The sequence below is a fragment of the Pteropus vampyrus genome, unplaced genomic scaffold (assembly GCF_000151845.1).
Source record: "Pteropus vampyrus isolate Shadow unplaced genomic scaffold, Pvam_2.0 Scaffold11, whole genome shotgun sequence".
Lineage (NCBI taxonomy): Eukaryota > Metazoa > Chordata > Mammalia > Chiroptera > Pteropodidae > Pteropus > Pteropus vampyrus.
In genome coordinates, this window is record NW_011888792.1 from 9,467,925 (window position 1) to 9,491,517 (window position 23,593).

The 23,593-nt window shown below is 35.7% G+C and overlaps 1 protein-coding gene across 1 annotated transcript in view; it reads left to right on the forward strand.

The window, feature by feature from the left end:
- Positions 1-23,593, forward strand: part of ADGRV1 (adhesion G protein-coupled receptor V1) — a 494,515-nt gene extending 470,922 nt beyond the window's left edge. The window contains exons 91-93 of the mRNA XM_023522723.1: positions 12,108-12,299; positions 14,607-14,784; positions 23,161-23,593. Coding sequence (XP_023378491.1) covers positions 12,108-12,299; positions 14,607-14,784; positions 23,161-23,279 — 489 coding nt within the window. The 3' untranslated portion in view covers positions 23,280-23,593. The remainder of the gene's footprint in view (positions 1-12,107; positions 12,300-14,606; positions 14,785-23,160) is intronic.

Sequence of the window (23,593 nt, forward strand, 5' to 3'; positions counted from 1 at the left end):
ATATCCAAGATAGAGTGGTTATTTCTGAGTGTAAAGATTTGGGATAAATTTTAAGATCTGTTTTTTCTTTTTTCTTTCTTTCTTTTTTTTTTTTTTTTTTTTTTTTTTTTGGCTTCTCTGGTTTTTTTCTTTCTTTTCCTCTTCCACAGTAAATATTAAGCATGAACTTGGACTGCTTTAAATTTTTGCTTTTTGACATTAAATTATCTATACATTTTTTTAGAATTTTGTTACTCAATTATTCCACAGAGCATCCCTGGAGAAATCTAGTGTCCTTGTTTCACTGATTAGGAAAGTACAACAAAAAAGATATTAAATGATTTGTTCCTGCTAAGTAGCTTGTTAATCATCAGAAAAAGTACTTGAAAATAATAACAAATAATATTTTGACTATATATTCTTTTGTTAATATCTGGAATTATTATTGATTTCTGTGTAGATGCTATATTATTTCAAATCTATAAATGCAAAGATTCCCAAAAGTGTGATTCCTCAAGAAGTTTTTGCCTGCTGCTGAGACATTCGAGAATTTGCCAGTTGTACCCATCATGAGAAACCTCTTCCTACCTCCTCCGTGCATGATTTATAACTATGTGTTCCAATACAGCAAAGCATAGCAAGTTGAGTTCTACATTTCTATAAACACTACACAGACTATGTCATTATGTTGAAATTGACTAAACCGAGAATGTTTCTAAAACAAGGCCATTTAGATCGTTTTTGATATTTAATTAACTACATTATGATAAAATGAGTCATTTCTTAAAAGTTTATTCTATTTTTTTTTTTCCTTTTAAAAGCAATATAAAAGATTTAGAAGACCAGTAGTTATGCATCTGGCTGGCTGACTGTCTGCCTTCAGCAACTTGCGGGACAGGAATAAGTCAGGAATATAAAAAATGGACATCTCCAGAAGGGACGTTGGTGTCCGTGAAGATGTAAAATTGGCAGGAAGGCACACCCACGTTAACCTAGCATTGTAGAAAATGTGACATGTGCAATGTACATTCAGTAACTTCACATGGGATTCATTTAGTTTGTAATCTAAAGAAATCGAACTCTGCTTGACAGTCTTTGCTCAACATAAGAATAAAAACCTTTGGTGAACATACAATGCAATATGCAGATGATGTATTATAAAATTGTACACTTGAAACTTATATAATGTTTTTGACCAATGTCACCCCAGTAAAATTAATTAGGAAAAAAAGAATAGTAATGAATGAAGTGAGTGGGGAGGAAGGAAGAAAATACTCTCATCAAATGTTAACATATAGTTATCAAACTTACTGATCTCGTCATGAGTCAGATTATTCACTAACCAAAGGGTACCTTTTTCTTGACAGAACTATGTATATTACCTATTTCAGTCTATTCTCACCACTCTCTCTATCGTAACTGTGTTTTTCCATAAGACATCGGTTACATCTGAAATGAATAAATGCCTCTTTTTCCTTCTTCACGATGTCTGTGTTTGACGATGTGGACCACCTCATTCCTCTGGAACAGAATTTTGTCTTGGCCTTCCTGAGACAGTGAGTTGCGGCTGTCCTCTTAGCTGACCTGCTTGACCAGGGGGTCATTCCTGTTTACTTCACTGATTCCTCTTCCTGTATATCCCCCAGCTGTGTATAATCCTGAGCACTCGGATATTTTCTCAACATAGTGTCTTCCCTGAAAAATAAAAGCATACACCCAATGGCTTCAGTTTTTACCACTGCACAGCTATTTCCACACTTAGGTCTCTAACCTTGCCTTCTCTCATGACCTCAGTCTAATACTTAAAATAGTCTTATGTGTTTTCACTTCAACATATATGAAATTTAATTTCCACAGCAAAATGATTCCTTCTCCTTTCTTATTTTTATTGGGTCATTCAGTTTTTCCTTTTCATCATCAACACTATTCTTTGGTCACCTATCACTGTCCAAACAATTAAGCTTAATCGATAGAGTGGTTAACAGATACAGAATGCTAAATTTTTAAAGACTTGTTTTCAAAAAGGCAATATAAAAGGTGCTGACAAAAACTATATTTAAAAGTGCTTACAGAGTTAAGAATGGTTTTTACATTTATAAATGTTATAAACAGGAAAATAATATTTTGTGATGTGAAAATTGTTTGAAATTCAAATTTCAGCATAGTTTCGACAGAGACCATATGTCCTGCTAAATCTAAAATATTTACTGTGTAACTCTTTTCAAAAAAAGTTTGCTGGCCCATGGCTTAAAGATTAGTGTTCAATTTATTAAAACAACAAATTCAAACCCTAGTTTGTTCTTAAGCTTTCAAAAACACAGGCGGTTACACACCAGTGAAACCACCATCACCACAATCAAAATACAGAACGTTTCTATCACCCCCAAAAGATTTGCCCCCCACGTAGAACATACCTCCCTCTCCTCCCAGAGCCAGGAAACACTGATCTGCCTTTTATCACTATATTAATTTGTGTTTTCTAGAATTTTGTATTAGTGAAATTGTGCAGTGAGTATTCTTTTGTGTCTCTGGCTTTTTTTTACTCAGAATACCAATTTTGGCATTCATTCATGCTGTTGTGTGTATCAATAATTTGTCCTTTCTATTGTTATGTGTGTTTATTTTTGTTCGGTTCTATGGAGGTATAATTGACAAATAAAAGTGTAAGGTATTTAGAGTACAAATTGTGGTGACTTGATATACATATGCAGATTGGCAGTGGGCTGACTTGACCCCTGACCACAGTTCACTGGATACCCTGCAAATTTTTTTACAGTTAGATGAAACTAAAAGTGAACTTTTGCACAGTCTTTTCTGCATAGAAGAACCACACCAGAGGGCATGAAAATAACTCATTTTACTTTCTTATTGGTATTGTAGTTATTAATATTATTTCATTCTATATACTGGCTATTTTTAGTTGCCTGTGACAGAAATGTCTCAGAATAAATAAAAAATGCTTTTGAATTCTTTTTTTTAATACTTATAACAAGATTTAAATAATTATGATACAGTTGATATCTACATTATTTATATAAAAAATTTTAAATTCAAAGCTTTTTCTAACTCTATTCATTTCTTACTTTTTATTAAAATCTTAAAAAAATTATTCTCAGATTCAAAACCTCTTCTACATTATTTAGTTCATCTCAGTACTATTGTGACCACCTCCAGCCTTCTCTATCCCTCAGTCCTAAGATTTGTACTTCTGAGAAGTCTCTAATCTAGGAACTCTCAGACGTTTGGTGGGGTCAGGAGTTTGTGTTCCTGTAACTTAAGAAAAAATAAAAAAGCTAAATTTTTCGTTCCTTCGATCTTGTCAGGAACAGTCTGGCTTCTGATAAGTAGTATCATGACTAATTCGTTCTCCATGCTTTGAAACTTAAAAGCATGAAAAACACTTAGAGTCTCAGAGATGAAGCTCTGTAGAGCAAGGTTCAAGAAGAGAGGCTGAAGGAATAGAGATCATATCATCTGGAGTTGAGATTGCTGAGGCGTGACCTAATAATTGTCTTTTGGTTCATGAGCATTTGTCATAAAGACTGAACAAATGTTTCTTATGTCTGTAAGTGACATGCAGAGAAATATGTTCTTAAATTGCAGATAGAAACCCTGATTATATAATAGGAAAAATATCTTGTCTATACTCTGGATATTTATGATAAAAACTTATAGAATTGTTGTTTCTAGGGAATACAGAGTTGAAGATAAACGTTTTGTCAAGCCCAAACCTTGAAACTGAAGGCCTATTACCCACATATTTTAGTTATAGATATTTCTGAAGCCAGCAGACTAAAGCAACTGAACTTTTATTGACTCTACCAGTTCTAAATAAATAGTGTCCCTTAGATTAGTAAGAAATTTTAGAAGAATTTGCTATAACCTATGGTGAACACTAGGTAATTACCTATCCCATCCAAATAATTTTAAAAGAATTTGAGTAATAATTGTTCCCTCAGATTTCTAAGGTTTTCAGTTATGCTGACTAACAATGGCTGTCAAGATGAACTCTCTTGTTTCTTTTCTCTGTATATTTAATGCACACGTTAGATTGTGATTCTTATAAAAAAGAACATTAACAAAAGCAACTTAAAGTATGAAAAATAAGAACAGTTTAAAAACATTTCATTGTTATAAAAGGGGAAATTTCTACTTTTCTCATACCTGAAAAAAGTCTACAAATGCAGAAATATTGTATTTGTCTTTTCAATTCTGTCATTGGTATGAAATCTTTTATCGTTGCTGCACAATCACTGGAGGAGCAAAATAGCAGTAGGTCAGCGACCCAAGAGCAGTGCAAAGCCAGAAACAGAGGTCATGGAGACTTTGCAAGGGTGTCTGCCAAGTGGAGAGCAAAAGCAGAAAGCTGTGAAACCCTTAAAGAGAAGAAGCCACAAGAAAGACCAGCAGCAATATATAAATCCAGCCCCAGCAGAGAAGCCAGACACAGCCAGAAATCACCTGGGTGCTCAGTACCAAATGCATCCCCCACCAGAGGTTACACTGACCCAGAAGAGCAGAGACCCAGCGGGTGTGGCACTTCATTCTCCCATGAGAGAGTCTTGGCACATGGTACATGTGAAACAGAAATACTAAGCTAAAACAAAATTTTATTGAGCAACTACTGAGTTACCTAACTATAGTGAGAAAATCACAGGACTTAAACCAACGTAACGCTTCAGACCCAAGTCCGTCCCCACACCATCCCACTGATGAAATTTAAAAACCGTAATTTCTCATTTAACAAATATTTCTTAAGCTCCTCCTGTGTGCCAGAGACCGTGCTATAAACTAAAAATACAACAGTGAACTCGACATAGTCTCTTGCTTTCTGGGAGGTTACAGTTTAATGTAAGATATTCTTTTTTTAATCCAAAATTTGTAATTTTTAAGCTAGAGAAAGCCTAATTTTAATGAAGATTTCATTCCTCTAACTCTCTTATGCTGCATTGTTTTGTGCACTTTCTTAGGCTATCTAAAAGATAGGTGGTTTTGATTAGGCCACTTGTATGATTCCGCTGCCTATTCCTTAACTATTTTTCATAACAGAATTAATATATATTTGGAGGTTTTGAAATTGCACATTTTCTTTATGTCTCCAAAAACATCATACCTATTATTTTATAACCTTTGTTTCTAAGTTTTAAAAATAAAAACAACAATAATAAATGGTCCATGTGTCCATATTCCTATTATATAGAATCGATCATTACTAATATACTGACAAATTTGCTTAGAGTTTTTTTGTGTTGTCAACTCACTAATTTTGGGGGGAGGAAGGGATAAATATTTATTATAAAGAATTAGAATAAAAGTACAAAGGTTAAAAACTTTTAAAATCATTTCAAACTTCATTCATAAGTAATCCTCATTAACATTAGGTGACCATAATGGAAACAATGATGGCTAGGAATTTTCTAAATTCAGTAGCACAAACCACAGATCCAAAAAGCTTAGAGAACCCCAAGAAAAGAAAAGAAAAATATACCTAGGCATATCATAGACTCTTGAAAATTCTAAATAGGAAATCATAAGAGAAGCTTGGGGAAGTAAAGGGAACATTGTATACAAGAAAATAATGATAAAAATTAACACTATTCTCATCAGAAACTCTGGAAACGAAGACAATGGAATGATATCTTTAAAGTCCCCTAACAAACAAAGGACAGAACCTGTTAACCTAGGATTCTCTATCCATTGAAAATATTTCTCTAAAAGCAATTAGTTACCTATAAGGAAGCTCCCATCAGGTGATTTCTTAACAGAAACTTTGCAGGCCAGAAGGGATTGGCACGAAATATTCAAAGTGATGAAAAGCAAGGTTACTCTATCTACAACCAAGATTACTCTATCTAGCAAAGCTATCATTTAGAATCGAAGAGCAGATAAAGAGCTTCTCAGACTAGAAGACGCTAAAGGAGTTCATCACCACCAAACCAGTATTACAGGAAATGTTAGAGGGACTTCTTGAAGAAGGAGAAGGAGAAGGAGAAGGAGAAGGAGAAGGACGGGGAAGGAAAATGGGAGGGAAGGGGGAGTAGAGGGAGGAAGAAGGAGGAGGAGGAGGAGGAAGGAGGAGGAGGAGGAGGAGGAAAGAAAGAAAGAAAAAAGGTTAAAAATATGAGTAATAAAATAACAATAACTACATATTTATCAACAATTACTTTAAATGTAAATGGATTAAATCTTCCAATCAAAAGATGGGGTGGCTGAAGGAATAAGAAAACAAGATCCTTACCTGTACTGCCTTCAAGAGACTCACTTCAGATTAAAAGACACACACAGACTGAAGGTAAACAGATGGAAAAAGATATTTGGAAAATGGGAATGAAAAATAAATAAATAAACCTGGGGTAACAATACTTATACCAGATAAAATAGACTTTAAAACAATGACTAGAACAAGAGACAAAGACAGACCCATTAATTTCACTTCTGGGTATTTATTAGAAGAAACTCAAAACACTACTTTGAAGGGACATGTGAATTTATATGTTCATTGAAGCATTATTTACAATAGCTGAGATATGGAGTCAACCCAGGTGTCCATCAGTGGATCAATGGATAAAGAAGATGTTACACATACACACACACACACACACACACACACACACACACACACACACACACACACACACACATATGCACACATACACTAGAATATTACTCAGCCATAAAAATAAAAATGAAATCTTGCCATCTGCAACAACATGGATAGACCTAGAGGGTATTGTGCTGAGTGGAGTAAGTCAGACAGAGAAAGATAAATGCCATATTATTTCACTTATATGTAGAATATAGGGAACAAAATAAACAAAACAGAAACAAACTGATAGATACAGAGAACATTTTGAAGTTTGCCAGATAGGAGGGTGGTTGGCGCAGGGGGTGGGAGGGAGGCGGGTAGTAGAAAAGAAAGAAGGGATTAAGAAGTACAAATTAGTAGTTACAAAACAGTCATGGGAATGTAAAGTATAGCATTAGGAATATAGTCAATAATATTGTAATAACTATGAACCATGTCCTATGGGTACTAGATTTATTGGAGTGATCACTTCATAAGTTATATAAATGTAAAATCACTATGTTGTACACCTGAAACATATTATGTGCCAACTATAATTGAAAAATAAAAGAATGATTTAAAAAATATTTTTCTAAAATGAAGGTGGAATAAAGACATTTTCATGCAGACAAAAGCTGAGCAAATGTATTTCTAACAAATCTGAACTACAGGAAACGCCAAAAAGTTCTGCAGACTGAAGGAAAGGGGAAATAATATGCAAGAAATCCAATTCTACAGAAAGGAATGAAAAACATGAGAAAGAGCCAATAAATCGTTAAATGTAAAAGATCATTTAAAAAATTATTCCTACTTTACACATTTCTATGTCATTAGGTCTCCTTAAAGGCCATTAACTGTTTTTAAAGTAAAAATAATAACATTACATGAATCTCATTCCAGACATCTTTCTAGCCATACTAAATATTATCAGTTGCCTAATACAAATAAATTTTTTAAATATAACCATGTTATAGTTGCTATAATATACAAAATTTAATTTCAGTCTCCTTGAATTTGCCACAAGAAAAACTAAAATGGAAGACAAATAATTACCAAATTTCAAAAAATACTTCTGCACCACAAAAGATATTCTAATTACCACAGGAGAGGCAAAAAGTTTCTCTTAAATTAAGAAAAGAAATTTTAAATAAAGGAATGGAATCACTGGTTTTTATCACCTAGGTATTTCAGTTTCATAGTATCAATTTCTTTATACTAAAAAAGATGATAATTCATCAATACTCAGATGTCTTCCCATCTCCACTGTTCCCAACTCAGGCATTTATTTTTAGTTAATATTATGTTTTTTACATTGTCTAGATACTTAACATTTACACTTGAGTATGTAAATATAATTCTCATAGTTTTTTTCAGTATTAGTTCTATATCTAAATGCATATAGATCTTTTACGTGATCCTTTTGCTATCTTCATTACTGAATTCTGTTTTTTTGCTCTCTATGGGCAATTCATGTCTTTATTGGTTATATTTTATTATCTTATAGTTTGGGAGTTCCCCTCAAGAAGATTTGTGGATGCTGAATTCCCAGCATTTTTCTTTATGTTTGATAGTTCCAAATGCTATATTGCCTGAGTATAATATTCTTGGACCATTTTTTTCTCAGAACTTAAGAGATATTGTTCCATTATCTTTTAGCACTAAAAGTTGATGAATAGAAGTCTGAAGTCATCCTAAAATTTACCATTAAGAGATATGGAAATTAAGGAACCTATACCAAAATTTCCCTGGTCCATGGTATTATACTTTTAATCTCTAGATTCAGTTCTTTTTCAGTATTTTTTAGGAAACTTTTCTTATATTAACATTACATCTTTTCATTCATCTTCAGTTATAATCATCAGAACTCCTATTTATTTCCAAGATAGCAATTACCAATCCTTAAGTATTTTTGTTAACCTATTAGCTTCTTTAATTCCTTTCATCTCTGTCATTTTCATCTTGAGTAACTGGATTTATATTAGCAAAATATCTTCCTTTATTTTCAAATTCTGAGTCATGATATGTCTCACTTACAACCAGTTTCAGCTCCTGATAGTACTGTTGTTCATCAGTTGTCATGGCATGGAGTGAGATATGTGGTGTTTTTAAAACCAATCCCTCATTGCCTGTAGGTCTCTAGCTTTTTATTCTTCAAATATATTAAGTGCTGGCACCACTCTAAAATTTAATATCTAGACTGATACAATTCTCTGTGTTTTAATGGTAGGCTAGGCACTGTTACCTGCATATTTTTATCATATATCATTGGTCAAAACTGTGAGAATCTGAAATAAATACTAGAAACAGAGGCCATATGGAGTCAATATGTCAGATTGTTCACATTTAGCTCAGGGTTGCTGTGAGTTCTTGCTGTATGGTGTGTGAAAGCTTGTTGGTGGAGGACAAGTGTGAAGTCTGTCACACTAGAAAATTGGCTGTGAGTGAAAGATAGCAGTCAGAGTGCAGGAGAAATAAATCATGAACTAATGATTCACTTTATTTAGAGACAAATAATGTTAAAGAAATGTGCCTACGCAGTTGTTAAATGGGTTTATTTAATGCATTTGATACTTTAGCCACTTTCCTGTAACCTTAAGGAATTGTGGGGTGGCAGAGGATTGCTGACTTAAACAGCTTGAGTGCAATTATGGTTTGAATACCTGAGTTTTACCCTCTTCTGAGATCTTTTTACAGGTCCTGCAAAGTTTTACCGCTCCTAGTTGAAGGCTGTTTCTTTGCCCTCACAGGGGACACTCTCAAGTTTCAGATGAGTTCTCCAAATCAATATGAAGCCCAGTGACTTCACTTCCTTCAGAGACAGGGCTTAATCAATTTCTCATCTGCCACCACTCCTTGGTTAAATTTGTCAAATGCCAATGTTGATTCTTTCTCACTTCATATGGAACTGATGGAAGTTATTGAGATCATCAGCCAAAATCTCCTGTACTTATTTTGCTCCTTTATGAGGTTGAAAATATTTATTAACTCCTTTAGACTATTATGGTCTCATTGGTATCTCACTGAATGTTTTTTTAATGAGTTTAAATTCCTGAATTAAAAGAAATACAGAATTAGCCATAGTGAGTGTGGTCAATCCAGATCCAATGTAACTAGAGACTTTAGAAAGCATTTTTCATCATTCTATTAGGAGATCCAACTAAATAATCAAAACAGCAGTCCTCAGAAAGAACCCCCTTCTCTGTAAGCCTTTACTAGGTAAAGAATAGGAAGAACAGATGGATGAAGTATGTCCTGCTTTAAAATAGTTAACTTACTATTTTGTAGGATATTATTGTCTTTGTGAGCAACCTGAGAGAAGGAGCCAAACATTTTTGCATCTCAGTGCCTGGCAGTGCACATAGTGGGTAGTCAGCATATTGGATTGAATAACTGAGATTCTGGATTCTCTCTTAAAATTCTTTTACAGACTCGCATACAAAAGAGAGCCTGAGATTTAACACAGTGTTTGGAATAGAGACTTGTTTTCACTCTGAGGTCAGAAACCTCCACAGCTGAGTACTTTGGATAATGAAGGTTCCTTTTCTAAATTTGCCCCGCCTGGGCTGAACACAGGCAAATGTCATACGATCTGCATTTAAACATTCTTTTCTTTCCATTTTAACAGTGTTTATATTTCCTAGGGCACATCTAAAAGACTCAAAGTATTTACTGTATATGTAAATAGTCTTTTAAGAAAAAAAAAATACATGCAGTGTTCACAGGCAAGTTATTTTCAGCAGTCATTTCCTTTCCTGAAGCACAAAAGGGTAGATATAAAAACAAACAAGAATGTGCTGTTTTAACAAATGAGTCCTTAGAGATGGATTTTAAAGTATGTTTTTTGTTTCCTGATCTAGCTTTTACCCTATCACTTCGTAACACTTAGAGAAATCCTGAAATAAATCAGTGACATTCTCACAGTTTTTAAAGCTGACAGTTTAATTTTTTTCCTGTTTTGTCTATCGCTGTGGCCAACGTAATTAGGTCATACTCATGTGAAAAATTACTTGTGCAAGAAAAATTTTGGATGTGTATGTGTGTTTCCAGGAAGATTTGTTTCAGCTAATGTTCACAACGTCATTTGCACGTGAAAATAATTCCAGAAAAACAAAACGGCCCTAATTCAAAAGGAAATAAATGTTTCTGTTACTAATTTTGTATCATAATTAAAGTAATTACATTTAAAATATTTTAGCAGATAAACCACTGATTTTAAAACATATTTGTTAATTTTGTGGACTAGATGCCAATTTGGGAAGGGGTTATTCCAGCAGAAAGGGGAGAAAGGCCTTATTTGTAACTATTCCAGAAAAGGCAACAGAAACCAAATGCTAGCGACCTACCTTGCAGACTGTCCTCTGATTTCATTTTATATTAAAAGTTGGTTATAATTCTTATGCCTTGTGTATTTTCTAATAAATTTTTTCCTATTTATACCAGTAAATTTCAAGCTAAGTATATTATTTACTTTATTGCTTCTACACTCCCAGAAATGTTGGAAACTATGGGAGAATCCAAATTCCACAGTATGAAGATACTTATTTGTGTTTTATGAAAAATCTTGACATTAATTCCTTTTCTTTAATAAGTTGAGTGTATTGCTTTCATTTTGTGAATTAATTTAAGAATTTTAGTAATTCAGGAGATTCTTATTTGCTTCCCAAATTTAAACACCAGGATTAAGATACAAGAGGCACAATTTAACATGTTTTATTGGCTGAGTGTAAAGGTCAAAATTAACAAGCTTTATAGCAGCACCATTAGACATATACAGTAGATCCCTTGTAGAAATCATGAAGGAAAGCAGTGTAGGCCCTGTTGGGAACAGAAATACAAAATTTGAGTTGCTATCTGTGATAGAAGCCAAGCAATTGTCAAGAATTTGACTAGATTGCAAAAGAATTTAAAGGGCCAGCAGATCTTTAAGAATGCACAAGATAGCTTTATTGTTCTTATGTAACATTTACTGAGAGGCAAGGCATGCTGAATATTAAGCAATCCACAGAATTCCTCTGCATCCCTACCCAGTGATTCTATTTCTGAATGAGATAAGTGGGTGAAATAGATAGATAAACTCAGAAGGCTTAATTAGTGCTGCCCTTCCATAATCCTACAAGGTGGGTGGAGCTTTAGTTCCTCACTTCAGCCATTTTGCTAGGAAGAAAATGAGAATAAGTGAAATCTGAGAAAAGACAGTAATTTCTGGAGGCAAGAGATTTGCTTTTTAAAACAAAATGTACACAGCTAATCGGATATACTTCTGCAATTCTGTTTTCTTTTTTTTTTGTATTAGTTGGGCTGCATTTCAGTTACTTATGTTTTAACCAAGAAAAACTGATTTCTTAGCGAGAGGGCAGTTTTCCCAAATGACATAGAATAACTTTTCATGACATTCAGAAATTTACAGTGCCCTCTTGCTAGTCTTCTAACATGTTCTCTAATTCACAACTTTGGGTAGAATTTGGAGAACACTCGTAGAAAATCACTCTGCTTTTAACTGTGTTTATTCCTCAGCTATGGTTGCAGACTTCCTTTACATGCTAATGTTCTTTTTCTTTGACAGGGACTTTATGTTTTTGTGGTCTATTTCATTCTACACAACCAGACGTGTTGTCCTATGAAGGCCAGTTACACGGTGGAAGTGAATGGGCACCCAGGACCCAGCACAGCCTTCTTCACGCCTGGGAGTGGAATGCCTCCTGCTGGAGGGGAAATCAGCAAGTCTACCCAGAACCTTATCAGTGCTATGGAGGAGGTGCCTGCCCTTGCCTTTGCCCTTGCCCTTGCTCTTGCTCTTTCGCTGTCTCTGTCTCTCTCCCATAGAAGGCCTTTCCATCTCATAAAGAGTACAAGTTAAATGGTGCTACGTGACTTTTAAATCTTTTTCCTGCTGACATCCTTTGATCTATGGTATTTGATTTGCCTACTATGGTATCAAGCCTATTATTGAATTCATTTTCTTCCCTGCTCTTTGACATATACTAACCAGCAGTTTGTACTGGGAAATCAGTCATCTCTTTCTTCAAAATCTTCCAAATTTGACATGGCAGTAACTGAATCTGCTTCAGAAATGTTTTTTTAAATACTGTTCTTCCTAAAAATACTGACACAACTCTCTTCCTTCACGCATCTCAACTCACTACTTCAATCCCAGCAAACACTCAGTGAAAAGAAAATAGGCCAAAACTCTTTTTAATTTAAATACCAGAAAATATTTTAGACCAAAGGCTTGAAGAGTGCTTCAGCAGCACTACTAGAAAATCTATCCAGGATGTCCTCTGTAAAATCTACCTCCCATAGCTCTCTGCATTCTTTCCACATCATATTGGTTTCCTATGTCTAAATCATATTACCACCAACCTGTCAGTAATGCCACCATAGCACTGGGACCATTGCCTAGATTTTAAAATATACCTGAAGACATTTGTCCAGGAAGAGATGGTATGCAGGTCCCTGACGATTCCTGCAGTGCCCAAGATGTGTTTGTCTGCCATTCCTTACTAAGCTCATTCTGCCCTCTCTGTATTAAAGAGCCAAGGGGAACTGTACTTGTCTTTGCATCTTGAAAAATGTCAGGAAATCAAAGTGCATCAGTCTGAAAAGGAAGCAGTTTATAGATAGGTAGGTAGGTAAGTAGGCAGGCGGGCAAGCAGATAATCTACCTGCCTAGTGATATTTTTTCTCTTCCATATTAATGTAGAAAGTAATTTTATTCATAGGTTAAAATTAAGGTAAATGATCAAAATTAAGTGCAATATTTAAAAATCAGAATATGTCTTTAGTACTCGTAAATATTAAGAGATCTGATACCATTTCTATATCCCAAAAGATCTTAAAACTGAATTATTTTCACATCCAAGTTGATAACAATTGAAATGGATATTTTTAGGATCAGCAATTCAGGAGTGAATCTTTAAAAACATTGCTTTTGTATTTTTTCATCAGTTACCCAGTTCAGCATTTGCCTAGACCTGAACTATTCGGTGCAATAGCCATTAGCAATGTGTGGCAATTTAAATTTAAACTAACTAAAATTAAATAACCTTAAAAATTACATTCATCAGTCACCCTGGACACGTTCAAGTCCTCAAAAGCCACATGTGTCTGGCAGCTACCATAATGGAGAATGCAAATGTCAAATATTTGTATCATCACAGAAAGTTCTGTTGAACAGTGCTGGTCTAGATGTTCAAATTCTTAGTAAAATTTTTTAAGGTTTGTCTTCTTGCAAATTTATTTCTGTAGTTAGGCCACGCTTCTCAGATGAGGCATCCCTGTAGTGGCTCAGAAAACCTTATCCTGGGAGGCAGCAGCTGTGATAGTTCAGTTCCTGGGCTCGGGCCACTACTTGAATGTTCATTTGGGGTGTTGCACAGTGGCATACCCTGAAGTGTGCTCTGCATTCCTCAGAGGCTTAGAATTGGCCTTGATCCAGCAGTCAGTGAGTGACTGTCAGAGACATTCTAGAAAGTCATTCAGAGAAAGGAAAGCTTTAGGAAAGAAGGGATTAAGGGATTGTTTACCAGTAACCAAGAGGGAAGTAAATATATTGAATTATTTTAGGATAGGCCTATCTTTTTTATCATTTAATTTTTTAAAAAGGAGGAATTTAGAGCTATCAGAGAATCTTTTTTTTTTTTTCAATTCATTGTGTCCTCCTAGGTAGCTACTATATTTAAAATTCTATGTTGTATCTTAGATTAAAGATTAAGAGGGTTCTTCCCCAGTTCTTACATTTTTTAAGTTTTCTTTGCACATATTCTACAAAATATGTATTTATTGATAGGGGTTAAAAATAATTTTTTTCTCACACATGACAGTTTAGAAATCTACAACTAATTTTAATAGAGAAATCATTTAGAATCACCAGATTAGATTGTCTCAGGGAGAAACATACTTTTTTAAGGAACAAAGGTGCAATTAAGGGTCTTAATTCTAAACAGATCCTTTTCACTTGTTCTGTGTAATGAAATGCAGATACAATTTTTTTCTGTAGGTTCCAGAGTAAATAGGTATATATTCATTTTATGGTTTCCTTTTCTCCCCACCCCAATCCAAAAAGGTGCCCCCTGACTGGGAGAGAGGATCCTTCCAGCAAGCCAGTCAGGCCAGTCCTGACTTAAAGCCAAGTCCACAAAATGGCGCCACATTCCCTTCCTCCGGAGGATATGGCCAAGGGTCACTAATAGCTGATGAAGAGTCCCAGGAGTTTGATGACTTGATATTTGCATTAAAAACTGGTATGTATGGAACCACAAACTACGTTAGAAGTAGGCACTCTTGCTGTGCTACAGTTTGTATCTTCTTCGCATGGAACTGCAGAAGTACAATCAGTCACCCTTAGTACATCCTGATTCTCATGACCTATTTCTAATCCCAGCCCAACTCTAGGATATTTTGTTCTTGGCACCAAATGTAACACAAACTAAAAATAATTTATAATTTGTTTTTAAGAAAAAAAAAGCATACTCTTAACTAAATGTAAATATTTCTATCCTGGAATCTTTCTAGAACATCAGGCTACTACTTAAAATGTTCAATGTTGTAAGTCAACCTGGTAGGGATTTCATTAAGAGGGTTTTGCCTCTGATCTGCCAAAGAGACCTTCTTATGGAGTATCTTTAAAGCAGAAACTTTCAAAGGCAACATAATAAGCCACGTGTAGTTCTACAGTTTTCAAAATGCCATCACATATAGTATTTCATTGACTCTTCCTATAAGTTCAACCCCACTAAACCTGTGACCCCAATGAATAGTTGTTTTCAAATCAAATATGTAGTTTTTTCTTTTTTTTTCTCAGAATAATGTTGAACTGTTACTGTTATGAAAATTTCAGTGAACTTTTCATTTCTAGATGTACAGTCAAGCAAGAAGATACGTCCATGCTCAGAAGAACCTGTTGAAATAATTATTCAAAAGTACATTTTACTATTATGTGTGTGTATTCCTATATTAATTAATTAATCGGAAACTTAGAGTTTGCTTGGAAAAATAGGCATTCACACAACCATGACATAAGGAAGAGTAAAATAAGTAATGAGAAAGAGTTATTAATTATTGATCAAGGAAATTTTTTTAAAGCCCTCTCAATTGATTCTTGAAAAATGTGTAGGTTTTGAGTAGGTAAAGAGTGGAGGAAAGGCATTACAGACTGAGGGAGTAGAATTAGCCTGAGCCCAGAGTGCACGGCCTGGTTGGCAAGAAGAAGCGTTGTGGTGTGGCTGGGGCGGGGGGGGTCAGTGGAGCCAGGCAGGGGGAGAAAGGCCTGAAAGGTAGTTTACCTGTATTGTTGTAGTTCCTCCAACTGGATTTCAGGAACACACCTCCTTCAGATATTCACAGTCATCCTTAATGGGAGGATCCCCTGACTCAGTATCTTTGGGAAACTATATTCAGATTTGGACATATTAATCAGTAGAGGAATGGAAATAAAAGAAGATGAACACAGGAGGAACACTGAGAAGACAGTTGGCAAGGGCTCATGCTTCTCACCAAGTGACTAAGGAGCTGTACGGAGCATTTGTTTATTTATTTGTTTGCAGGGGGAAGCGAGTTCAGATTTGGACATATTGATCGTTAGGTCTGGCGGCTCTTAAACATTCAGGTTTGAAGGATCTTGGATGAGGGATCAGAGTTACAGATATTGATTTAAATGCATCAGTGCAAGGAGTGGCTCCATAGTGTAGTTGGTTAGCACATCTGCTTTACACGCAGAAGGTCCTGGGTTTGTGCCCCAGGTGGAGCCACGGACCATACCCTGGGTGCGCCAGGCCCTGGGTGTACCAGGCCCCCCGAGTGTGCTGGGGGTGCCAGGCCCCAGGTACATGCCATGAACATGTGGAAGGAGACTCCCCACCTTTAGAGATCCAGTTCTTAAGGGGAAAACAGCAACATCCATAGGTCAAGGGTAGAAGTGAGGGATTAAAGAGGGTAAATAAGTAATCAGTGCAGAGATTATATTTGAAGCAGATAAATTTGATCTGGGGGAGTGGAAAGAAAGAGATGAGCAAGAAAAAAGAGGTGAGGAAGGGAAGGGTAAGGGAAAAAGAGAAAACAAGAGAAAGTAAAGGAAACAAGAACATTCTAGATAATATCTACATTTAAAAAGTAAATAGAAGAGAGTCTCAGGGAGGAAACTATAGAATGGTGAGAAAGAGAACTAAAGAAAGAAGAGCCTTTCACAAAGGAGGGAATGTGCAACTGCATAAAATGTTCATTAGCATTAAGACTAAAACAGGGGCATTCAGATTACAGATAATTCTCTGAGAAGATTATGTTCTCAACACTACAAAGTGGTCTGTTGTCAGTGTTATGACACAGAAAACAAAATGAATTCTTGCCGCATAAATTAGATGTGAGTGGTGTGTGTGTGTGTTTGTGTGTGTGTGTGTGTGTGTGTGTGTGTGTGTGTGTGTTTAACAAGTACTAAATGCATGTAGTTCAGGAATGTATGGAATGACTTTCTTACTTATAGATTGAATTTAGTATTCCTTAGAGTTTACTAAACCCATTAGGTAATAAATACTTAAGACTAAGATAATGGTCTCTAACATTGGTTCCCTCTATTTTTAGAAAAGATACTAGAATAATCAAGAACCACTCCCTAGACACTTTCCATCATTAGCATATGGTCAAATCAAAGGAGCAGTACACATGCCATTCCATCTACAGCAGAATTTACAATCGACACACAGGCCAAATTTGGCCCAACAGGGTATTTCGTTTGACCCTCATAACATTTTGGCATTTTTTTTTTGAACCAAAATTTAAAACTTTAGATATCCTGTAAAAATCCAGAATTTCTATTTCCAAAAAAAAAAAATCTAGTAATGGAGTGCTTAAAATCTAGCACAACACTGTTTGATTGGAGCCTGCCTCTTTGGACAGAACATTAGCTGTCTACTTTGTACAGTGCTCACCAGACCTGCATTACTGGTTAATGCTGGCTTCCCTGTCCTCTGTGACATCTGAATTTGCAAATCTTGCTATATCTTAGGTCCAACTTAACTATGGGCCATTCCAAGTCAAGTGGATCTGTCTTTTTCATTTGAACCCCTGAACAACTTTGAAAAGCTATATAACCTTTTGTATATATTTATCTAAAGATTTTCATCCTAAGTTTAAATAGTATCAAATAATGTAATTCTCGCTATATTAAAAATTTTAGTGTTTTAAAATAAACATTTTACGTATTATTTTAAATTAATTCAAAGGAATTAAATTAATTAAATTCTATAGCAATTTGATACCATTGTTATTCATTTCATTTTAAAAGTATATGAGCAGTCCTTTCTTTTACAGTTGGAAAATTTACATCATTCTCTTTTCTTCTTGAACTTGTATTTCCATGTCATTTCCACTATAGAATTTTATCCTAATGTAATATATTTTATGCTTGAAATTCATTTAATCTTCATCCCCTCATACTTCTCTTCAACAAAATGTTTATATCAATTGAAACCTAAATATTTTTAAGACCATAAGACTGTAGTGTCAAAATTTATTTTGTATTAAGTTATCACTATAATTATTATTAGTCTACAGTTGAATAAATAGTCATTGATGACAAACTATTAAATGTTTTGGCAAATAATTATCAAAAGTTAAAAAATAAATCTCAGCAAAAGAGTGCATATGGAAATTAAGGTCTAGGAATATACTCTATTTCCTTAAAGCTATCCTTCCCACACCACCATGTATCCTTTGATGTACCACACATCAATTTGAATCCTAATTTGAAGTTCCTGGATCAGATGCTTTATATAAAACTCCAGAGACACTGACCTGAAGCATTGTGTAGCGTTAGATTATGAGGTGGGCAGCCAGCTCCCAGATTTACCACTAACTTTAGCTAAGTCACTTAACCAAACCTTCTCATCTGTAATAACTGGACTAGCAAACTCCTATTTTCCTTTCTACCTCAATAATCCTAGATCGAGAAGATTTTCTTTTTCTCAATAATTTCTACAGTGCACCTGAGAATTTTCCCCTTGAGAATATATATAACAGCCAGCCACAGATTTCTCCTTGTGTTCCAGGCTATCTGGCAAGCCTCACACCACGTATTAGATCTATAGCTGACCTTAGGGAACACTAGAAATTTAAAAGAAAAATGGGCCTTTGGCATTCAATACCCCTTCTTTTTAGCACTTTTCTTATCTTAGCTTTAGAATAATTCATAATAAAGCACTCTATAAACACAGGTAGAAGGTAAAAGAATTTTCTGTTTTTTTTATATTTGAATAGAAAATTCTTAAGGAGCACCTTTAAAGTGGAAAAAAAAAATCTTAATTGTGGGATTTTAGGCACTGGGTTAGGACAAGGTGGGAAGAGATTTGTTTGTCCTTTTTGAATTACACCACCTGCATCAGTTTTGTCCTATGTACTCCCTTTCTCTAAGTCCTGCACTAAAATATGTGTCAGCTAGTATATAACAGCTGGGACAGAAGTTAATAAGCACAAATAAGCCGGTCAGTCACAAAAGTAGGAAGCACGATCCACCTAAGCACAAATTCCATATAGAAGCAGGAAAGGTTGGCCAGATGGACATGTCAACATAAGAATAAGAGCTAGTCCTCGGCCAGGGCGTATGTTTCACAAAACTAGGATACATCTCAATAACTGAATATATATAAGATGGATAGGTGGATGGATGGGTAGATGGATGCACAAATTTTAGGATAGGGGACTGACTAAACCTTTAAATAGCCATCGATACCATTTCCAGTGCCTTTTTAGTCACTCTCTGAACTCCTCATCTTTAATAAGGGAAATTTTTTTATATATTCAAACACACATACTAAAATACTTATATTAACTCAGTAGGTAGAATACTTTTACTTGACTACAGTAAAGGGAATTTAATGTCAGAATACCATTTTCCCAAGGGGCAAGCAGGAGACTTGACACTCTTTAGCTAAGGTATTCTCTTTCTAATTACACTAAGATCAAGGGAAAACCCAGGGAGCCAGTTTCTGAATTGGAAAATATCATCACTTCTTTACATGTATTTACAAATGTGTCAGCAGACTCAAAGTTCCTGTTTAACAGTTACGATTGAATTCCAGAATGATCAAAGCTATGTTTTTGAGGCCAATGTGCTAGTGCACAATTTTTGCATATTGCAAAATAACAACAAAGGCAAATATATTAAAATAGTTTGGTATAATCAATGGAATATTACTCAGCCATAAAAAAAAATGAAATCCTATCATTTGCAATAAAGTGGATGGACCTAGAGGTTATTATGCTGAGCGAAATAAGTTAGAGAAAGATAAATATCATATTATTTCACTTGCATGCAGAATCTAAGGAACAAAAAAGAATAAACTAATCAAAAGCAGACCCACAAATATAGACGGTTCAATTTATTGTAATGCTTAAAAACAATTTTAAATGTTCATAATGTATTCTGTAACACCTGAGTATTCACAGCACCATGATTATTGAGTGAGGAAGGATGGGATAGAAGCTTGAATATATGCCAAGGGACTTAAAACTTACCCTATAGATAGGATTAAACACTGAAACATGAAGGACAAGGAGGTGACACAATTAGAGCTTCCACCACAAGAGGCAGTATGGTATAGAAGAAAACATCCTGTTTTGGGGGGCAAAGGCCAAGTGTATATCTTCATTCTGTGATTTCCCTTCTGTGTGACGTGGGCAACTCAACAAACACCTCTGATCCCCACTCAGTACCTGCATCCATAAAATGGGACTAATAACCACCCCTTTTGTAACTAAAGCTTGTTGAAATGTTGAAGAAAAGAGAGATGCTAGATGAATGTAAATTATTACCTGAAGTTCCTTTGACATTGCCTGTTCCATCTACCAAAGGAGAGAGTGACTATTATCATGGTTACTGAATTTTTCTCAAATTTTTTACTTAAAACTTAAGCACAAAAAATACCTATCAGAAACTTAGAATACTTCCTGCAAAATACTCTCCTAGATCATATAATGAATTACAAAGGGCCAAGAGACCTGGGCTCCCAATCCGGCCATGTTATACTTGTGTATAAAAGTGTCCTTTCTGAGTCTCATTGGGGATTGGGATGTGGGTACTATGCATTTATTTCAACTGGAAAGAAGTTGAAAAGGAAGATGAGGTGGGTCATGTAGATGTAGTAACTTAATGGGGGAAAGCCATATCTAGAACTTGCTGACATCTCCCAAGAGTCTAGGCTGCTAAACAAGCTGGTGATACCCATTCACTTGTGAACCTGCTCCCCATGTTAACCTCCCAGCCCAGTTTGCTCTTTCTCTCACAGTCTGCTCAGCAGGCTTTCAATACAGAACTTCCTTCTCGTGTGCTTTGTCCCCAGGGTAGGCAAAATGCTTATATGTTCCTAATCAGATTTAGAGTGGGCCCAACACTGAAATCAGAGAGAGTTGGTACTGATTCATTCATTAAGCTTCATCTTCCCTGATACTAATTGTGGAGTCTCCTTTGTTTCTCCATAGTTAATCGCATATTGGGCGGTACTGTTACTTAGCCTCTAGTTCCTGCTCACCTAGATCAAGATGCTACAGGCCTCAGGGCCTGCTCAGTCACCTTCTCCTTATGGAGTGGCCAATGTCTTACTAATCCACTGAGTTCTTCCAAAGTGGCACAGTTCTCTTGCTTTCCTGGCAGAGAAGCATGGGCCCTTTGTTCTTCTAAGACATGGCGGCAGACTTAAATGTGACTTTCAGGAGCCAGACAAATACCGTAAATGATTCAAGAAGGCTGGATAAAATCAGTGGCGAACCAGAGGATAGTATCTGATGCATATTTTTGCTTTTGTGTGTGTGTGTGTAATCCAGAAATGCAAACCCAGTGTTGCCCTGTCTTAGAGTTAGGGTTAGGGTAAAAGAAACCAAACATCCAATTAGAGAGTGTCTTAAAAGCCAATGCAGAGGGTTCCAGACTTGATGCAGTTTGCCATAGGGACTAATGTTTGTTCTTGAACAGGAAGGGGCAGTGAAATACAGAATAGATCAGAGGAACAGATCAATAAAGATGGAAGAGGTATTTTCAAGAGCCAGGATGCAGAGCGTAGTTTGTTTATACATATGACAAACATTTACTGAACATCCACAGTGTGCTGGGCACTGTCCTATGAGTTAGCAATAAAAGATAGAAAGGATGTAATCCAGTAGGGGAGTCAGAAATTTTAGAAAAATCATCATGTTTTCATGAGCACCAGAGGTGATACCTGAATTGATAGTTATAGGAAGACTGGAGGCAAACAGATTAAGAAGTTAGGGAATAAAAAGAATCTCAGACAGTGCCAGCGTAATAACATGATGTGAAAAGGGAGTGATCAGCAACTCTAGTGAGACATTAGGCTAGAGAGCAGGCAGCGGGTCAGGTGGCTCTTGTAGGCCTTGAAACAGGGCCGAAGGCAAAGCCTCCAGTGATCAAACAACAGGAGATGATAGAGAAAACAGCCTTCGAAAGAGTGGATCAGAGGATGGGATGAGCCACCCTCTGATCCGCTGATTCTGTACAGTGTTACAGAAGCAAAGGGAGGAAGTGGGGTTTCAACGGCAGCCTTTAACAGAGAGAGGGTGGGTGAGAAGGACAGAGACCCAGAAGAGGGAAGGTTTTGCTAAAAGAAGATTATTAATGGGTTCCTGTTTCCATCCCAAATAGATTAAGACAAAGCTAATTCACAGTTTTCTCATAATTACCAACTCTGCAAATAGCCTTTCCTATATCTCAGACAGAAAGGGAAGTCTCAGTTCCCCAGCAACTGGTTTTTCACTTTCCTTCTTGTTTAGTGCCAAGCAAATTCAAACTAGCAAAATGCCCTGTGACCACATCTCCATCTCCATTGTGTGTGTGTGTGTGTGTGTGTGTGTGTGTGAGAGAGAGAGAGAGAGAGAGAAGTGGGGGTGGAAGGGAGGGAGATACAGAGCAAGTGCATGCAAGTGCATGAGAGTTTGTGTTCCCATGCACATTAGAGAAGAAAATAATAAGGTGTTAGTCTAGCATAGTGTTAAATTTTTTGAATTATTGAAATAGTAGAGCTTCCTAAAAACAGAGATTCTGGGTGCTGTCTGTAATTAACAGCTAGCTTTTTGGGATTCTTGTGTGGATCTGTTTTGGCACTGTGTTGCATAATTATTTTTATCTTGGGATCAGATCTGAGTCATTCAGAGCCAGAGTCTTCCAGGCGCTGATGTGACACCAGGTGTTGCCAGTGCATGTCTTTCTTCTTGGATCACTGCCCACACTGAGTGGGGTTGGAGGTTATATGTTTTCTAACAGCAAATCCTAACCCCCGCCCCCACTGAAAATCTGAATAATCTGCCTGAATTTTTTTACTTTAATAAGCCCCAAAATTGAGAAATGCTGTTCTTGAGAGTAAGTTATACCTGTCAACCATGTGGAAACAGAAAAAAAGGATTGAGAAACCAAACTTGTGTCTTTACAGATTAATTTTTACTTATAAAAACTACTAAATGGAAATTATAGTTTTATAATTCTAAGGTATTAATGATATTTATTCTAAATATTTTTTTACTAATATAATAGAAATAAACATGTGTTGACTTAATGTAACTTGACCCTTAATTCGCTGCACTAATAGTTGGGTGTTTTTGTGTTTATTCTTTTTTTCTTATAGGTGCTGGTCTCAGTGTCAGTGATAATGAGTCTGGTCAAGGCAGCCAGGAGGGAGGCACCCTGACTGACTCCCAGATTGTAGAACTCAGGAGGATACCCATTGCCGACACCCATCTCTAGCGCCTCAGTAACCATTAGAATGAAGATAGTTTTATATTTGTATTGGCTTTGTGCTAAAACTCTATAAGTACATGCAGCCATATGATAGGATTCTGAGAATTGTACTGGATGATTAACCCCAAAATGATTGTTGTGTTGGAACATAAACTACTTACCTTTGTGTACCCTGAAAATTCACTGCTATATTGAAAGACTGGATCAGTTTATATTAGTTAATAGGATGTACATATTCTAAGAATATTAGTTGTTTTTTTAATCATCCTACATGGCTAACATTGTTTAATAGAAGTAATAATAATAAAAACAATAGAATC